The following is a 6,186-nucleotide window of genomic DNA, read 5'->3' as shown; positions in this document are numbered from 1 at the left end:
GGCACAGGATGGCACCAGGATGGGCACAGGAATGGCCTTGGGATGGGCACAGAAATGGGCTCTGGGATGGGCACGGGATGGCACCAGGATGGGCACAGGAATGGCCTTGGGATGGGCACGGGATGGCACCAGGATGGGCACAGGAAAGGCCCTGGGATGGACACAGGATTGCACCAGGATGGGCACAGGAAGGGCCCTGGGATGGCACACCTCCAGGACAGGGACAGGGTGGCCATCAGCAGGAATTCCCTCCTGGAAAGGCCTGTCAGCCTTTAGAACATCTCAGGAAGGCAGCAAAGAAAAAAAAATCCCCATTTATTCCCCAAATCCTGCCACTCAGACCCCTCCCCATCTTTCCACACCTCTGGAAGGTGCAAACCTCCCTAATTTGGGGTCTCCACCTTCTTTGCTGGCTCCTGGCAGGTTGGAGATGCCCAAGGACGAGCTGCCCAACCACAACTGCATCAAGCACCTGCGCTCGGTGGTGCAGCAGCAGCAGACGAGGATCGCCGAGCTGGAGAAGACCTCGGCCGAGCACAAGCACCAGCTGGCAGAGCAGGTGGGCAGCAGCACCTGGAGGGCAGGTTTGGGTGGTGGGAGCCGAAATCCCAAAAAAAAAAGGGCAAAAAAGTGACTGGGGGAAGGTGTGGCACTGTGGGAATGGGCTGGGCCATGCTGGGGGCTCCAGAAATCCCAAAATCTCAAAAAAAGGTCCCCAAAAAAAGGTTGTGAGGAGGTGTGAGTTGAGTGTGGCTCTGTAGGATTGGGCTGGCCGAGCAGGTGGGCAGCAGCCCCTGGAGGACAGGTTTGGGGTGGTGGGAGCTGAAATCCCAAAAAAAAAGGGCAAAAAAGTGACTGGGGGAAGGTGTGGCACTGTGGGAATGGGCTGGGCCATGCTGGGGGCTCCAGAAATCCCAAAATCTCAAAAAAAGGTCCCCAAAAAAAGATTGTGAGGAGATGTGAGTTGAGTGTGGATTGGGCTGGCCGAGCAGATGGGCAGCAGCACCTGGAGGGCAGGTTTGGGGTGGTGGGAGCCAAAATCCCAAAAAAAAAAAGGGCAAAAAAGTGACTGGGGGAAGGTTTGGGCTGGGTATGGGTCTGTGGGATTGGGTTGGGCCATGCTGGGGGCTCTAGAAATCCCAAAATCTCAAAAAAAGGTCCCTAAAAAAAGGTTGGTGAGGAGGTGTGAGTTGATTGGGCTGGCCAAGCAGGTGGGCAGCAGCACCTGGAGGGCAGGTTTGGGGTGGTGGGAGCCAAAATCCCAAAAAAAAAAGGGGGAGAAGTGGCTGGGGGAAGGTTTGGGTCTGTGGGATTGGGTTAGGCTACGCTGGGGGCTCTAGAAATCCCAAAATCTCAAAAAAAGGTCCCCAAAAAAAAGGTTGTGAGGAGGTGTGAGTTGAGTGTGGCTCTGTGGGATTGGGTTGGGCCACGCTGCGGACTCCAGAAATCCCCAAAAAATCCAAAACCAAAAAGTTTGTGGGGAGGTGTGAGTTGAGTGCGGCTCTGTAGGATTGGGCTGGCCGAGCAGGTGGGCAGCAGCACCTGGAGGGCAGGTTTGGGGTGGTGGGAGCCAAAATCCCAAAAAAAAAAGGGGGAGAAGTGGCTGGGAGAAGGTGTGGGTCTGTGGGATTGGGTTAGGCCATGCTGGGGGCTTCAGGAGTGGCAGGATTAGGCTGGGAAAAGGCAGATTTGGGGTGTTGGAATCTGAAATCCCAAAAAATATGGGGGAGAAGTGGCTGGGGGAAGATGTGAGCTGAGTGTGGGTCTGTGGGATTGAGTTGGGCCATGCTGGGGACTCCAGAAATCCCAAAATGCAAAAATAAATCCCCCAAAGACCCCAAAAAACCAGGAAAAAATGTTCTGAGGGGAAGGTGTGGGCTGAGTGTGACTCTACAGGGGTTGATTGGGCCATGCCAGGGACTCCAGAAATCTCCAAATAATAATAAAAAAAAATCTCTCTCAAAAAAAAAAAAAAAAAAAAAAAAAAAAAAAAAAACCCAAAAAGAAGGCTGTGGGGAAGTGTGATTTGAGTGTGGATTGGGCTGGCCGAGCAGGTGGGCAGCAGCACCTGGAGGGGGCTGGGGAGGGCAGGTTTGGGGTGGTGGGAACCAAAATCCCCCCAAAAAATGGGGGAGAAGTGGTTGGGGGAAGGTGTGGCTCTGTGGGATTGGGTTAGGCCATGCTGGGGGCTCCAGAAATCCCAAAATAATAAAAAAATCCCCCCAAAAATATAAAAAAAAGGGCTGTGGGGAGGTGTGAGTTGAGTGTGGCTCTGCAGGGGTTGATCCGGCCACAGTGGGGGCTCCAGAAATCAAAAAATTCCCCAAAACATCCCCAAGAAATCCCCAAAAAACAGGAAAAAATGTAATGAGGGGAAGGTGTTGGCTGAGTGTGGCTCTGCAGGCGTTGGTTGGGCCACACTGGGGGCTCCAGAAATCCCAAAATCCAAAAAAAATCCTTGAAAAATCCCCAAAAAACCAGGAAAAAATGTGCTGAGGGGAGCAGTGGGTTGAGTGTGGCCGTGCAGTAATTTTTAATGTTGTAAAAGATCTGATTTATTTAAGGGATATAAGTTAAACCTGATAGTAGTTATTATTTATTGTTGTAATAAGTTCTAAGGTCTTCATTTGAAGTTTTAATTTATATTTGCATTTATTATCTTTGTAATATTAAAAAAAAGGGGGAAAAGCAAGGGGCAGGTTTGGGTTGTTGGGCGCCAAAATATGGGAAAAAACAAGGATAAGTTTTTGGTGCTTGGACACCAAAATCCCCATCAAAAAATGAGGAAAAAAAAGTGTTTTTTTGCATTCTAAATCCGATTTTTCCCTGCCTTGGCAGAAGAGGGACATCCAGCTGCTCAAGGCCTACATGAGGGCGATCCGCAGCGTCAACCCCAACCTGCAGAACCTGGAGGAGACCATCGAGTACAACGAGATCCTGGAGTGAGTGCGGCGTTTCGGAGGGAAAGCTGGTGTTTTTTGAGGGAAATTCCTTTATTTCTGAGGGAAATTCGGTGTTTTTGAGGGGAATGTGTAGGTTTTGGAGGGCAGTTTTTAATTTTTTGACGGAAATTTATCGATTTTCGAGGGAAATTTGTAGGTTTTGGAGGGCAATTTTTAATTTTTTGAGGGAAATGCATTGATTTTTGAGGGAAATTTGTTGGTTTGTCAGGGAAAGTCATCAATTTTTGAGGGAAATTCATCGATTTTTGAGGGAAATTAATTGATTTTCAAGGGAAATTTGTAGGTTTTGGAGGGGAATTTTTAATTTTTTGAGGGAAATGCATTGATTTTTGGGGGAAATTTGTCGGTTTGTGAGGGAAATTAATCCATTTTTGACAGAAATGCGTTGATTTTTGAGGGAAATTTGTAGGTTTCTGAGGGAAATTCGTCATTTTTGAGGGGAATGTGTAGGTTTTGGAGGGGAATTTTTAATTTTTTGAGGGAAATGCATTGATTTTTGAGGGAAATTTGTTGGTTTTTCAGGGAAATTAATCAATTTTTGAGGGAAATTCTTCGATTTTCAAGAGAAATTTGTAGGTTTTGGAGGGGAGTTTTAATTTTTTAAAGGAAATTTGTCATTTTTTGAGGGAAATTAATTGGATTTTGAGGGAAATTAATAGATTTTTTGAGGGAAATTTGTTTATTTTTGAGGGAAATTTGTTGGTTTTTAAGGGAAATTAGTTTATTTCTGAGGGAAATTCGTCATTTTCTGAGGGAAATTTGTCATTTTCTTAGGGAGATTAATCAATTTTTGAGGGAAATTTGTAGGTTTTGGGGAGGAATTGGTATTTTTTTGAGGGAAATGCATTGATTTTTGAGGGAAATTTGTTGTTTTTTGAGCTGGCTGAACCCCCCAATCCCCCCCAAACCCCCATCCCTGACCCACGTGTCCCCCCAGGTGTGTTAACCCCCACAATCCCACCCCAAACCGCCATCCCTGACCCCATTATGCCCCCTAAAGTGGTTGACCCCCCACAAATCCACAATCCCACCCCATCCCTGACCCCATTATGATCCCCCAGCTGACTGAACCCCCTCAAATCTGCAATCCCACCGCATCCCTGACCCGTGTGCGTCCCCTAAGGTGGGCGAACCCCCTCAAATCCATGATCCCACCCCATCCCTGACCCCATTATGATCCCCCAGCTGACTGAACCCCCACAAATCCGCGATCCCACCCCATCCCTGACCCCTCTGAGTGTCCTGAGCTGGGTGAACCCCCACAATCCCACCCAAACCCCCATCCCTGACCCCATTATGATCCCCCAGCTGACTGAACCCCCTCAAATCCATGATCCCACCCCATCCCTGACCCCATTATGATCCCCCAGCTGACTGAACCCCCACAAATCCGCGATCCCACCCCCTCCCTGACCCCATTATGCCCTCTAAGATGGCTGACCCCCCACAAATCCACAATCCCACCCCATCCCTGACCCCATTACGATCCCCCAGCTGACTGAACCCCCACAAATCCACGATCCCACCCCATCCCTGACCCCATTATGATCCCCCAGCTGACTGAACCCCCTCAAATCCACGATCCCACCCCCTCCCTGACCCCATTATGCCCCCTAAGGTGGGCGAACCCCCACAAATCCACGATCCCACCCCATCCCTGACCCCATAATGCCCCCTAAGGTGGGCGAACCCCCACAAATCCGCAATCCCACCCCCTCCCTGACCCACGCGTGCCCCCCCAGGTGGGTGAACTCTCTGCAGCCGGCGCGGGTGACGCGCTGGGGCGGCATGATCTCCACGCCCGACGCCGTGCTGCAGGCCGTCATCAAGCGCTCGCTGGTGGAGAGCGGCTGCCCGGCGTCCATCACCAACGAGCTGATCGAGAACGCCCACGAGCGCAACTGGCCGCAGGGGCTGGCCACGCTGGAGACGCGCCAGATGAACCGGCGCTACTACGAGAACTACGTGGCCAAGCGCATCCCCGGCAAGCAGGCCGTGGTGGTGATGGCCTGCGAGAACCAGCACATGGGCGAGGACATGGTGCTGGAGCCGGGGCTCGTCATGATCTTCGCTCACGGGGTGGAGGAGATCTGAGGAAAATTCGCCTTGGGATGGCAGGGGGTGGCCTGGACTTTTTGGGTTTGTGATTTTCGCTCACGGAGTGGAGGAGATCTGAGAAAAATTCAACTAGGGATGGCAGGGGTGTCCTGGACTTTTTGGGTTTGTGATTTTCGTTCACGGAGTGGAGGAGATCTGAGAAAAATTCGCCTTGGGATGGCAGGGGTGTCCTGGACTTTTTCCCTCATGGCATGGAGGAGACCTGAAAAAAATCCACCTTGGGATGGCAGGGGTTGCTGGACTTTTAGGGTTTGTGATTTTCCTTCATGGCATGGAGGAGATCTGAGAAAAATCCACTTTGGGATGGCAGGGGGTGTCCTGGACTTTTTCCCTCATGGCATGGAGGAGATCTGAGAAAAATCCACTTTGGGACAGCAGGGGTTTCCTGGACTTGGGTTTTTTGCTCATGGTATGGGGGAGATCCAAAAAAAATCCATCTTGGGACAGCAGGGGTTTCCTGGACTTGGGTTTGTGATTTTCGCTCACGGAGTGGAGGAGATCTGAGAAAAATTCAACTAGGGATGGCAGGGGGTTCCTGGACTTTTTCCCTCATGGCATGGAGGAGATGTGAAAAAAATCCACCTTGGGATGGCAGGGGTTTCCTGGAATTGGGTTTTTTTGCTCATGGAGTGGAGGAGATCTGAGAAAAATTCACTTTGGGACAGCAGGGCTTCCTGGACTTGGGTTTTCCTTCATGGCATGGAGGAGATGTGAAAAAAATCCACCTAGGGACAGCAGGGGTTTCCTGGACTTGGGTTTTTCGCTCATGGTATGGGGGAGATCAAAAAAAAATCCGTCTTGGGACGGCAGGGGTTTCCTGGACTTGGGTTTGTGATTTTCGCTCACGGAGTGGAGGAGATCTGAGAAAAATTCAACTAGGGATGGCAGGGGGTTCCTGGACTTTTAGGGTTTGTGATTTTCCCCCATGGCATGGAGGAGATCTGAGAAAAATCCATCTTGGGATGGCAGGGGTTTCCTGGAATTGGGTTTTTTCCTCATGGAGTGGTGGAGATCCAAAAAAATCCACCTAGGGGCAGTAGGGGTTTCCTGGACTTTTAGGGTTTGTGATTTTCCCTCATGGCGTGGAGGATATAAAAAAAAAATC

The 6,186-nt window shown here is 50.3% G+C and overlaps 1 protein-coding gene across 1 annotated transcript; it reads left to right on the top strand.

The window, feature by feature from the left end:
* The first annotated feature begins 400 nt into the window (after window positions 1–400).
* Window positions 401–5,818, top strand: LOC135292232 (E3 ubiquitin-protein ligase NRDP1-like). Its single transcript, XM_064406452.1, has 3 exons — window positions 401–559; window positions 2,839–2,942; window positions 4,706–5,818. The coding sequence occupies exons 1-3, from the start codon at window positions 431–433 to the stop codon at window positions 5,055–5,057; spliced, it is 585 nt and encodes a 194-aa protein (XP_064262522.1). The 5' UTR covers window positions 401–430; the 3' UTR covers window positions 5,058–5,818.
* Window positions 5,819–6,186: the final 368 nt, after the last annotated feature.

This window comes from Passer domesticus, unplaced genomic scaffold (assembly GCF_036417665.1).
Source record: "Passer domesticus isolate bPasDom1 unplaced genomic scaffold, bPasDom1.hap1 HAP1_SCAFFOLD_243, whole genome shotgun sequence".
NCBI lineage: Eukaryota > Metazoa > Chordata > Aves > Passeriformes > Passeridae > Passer > Passer domesticus.
This window is presented reverse-complemented; position numbering and strand designations above follow the sequence as displayed.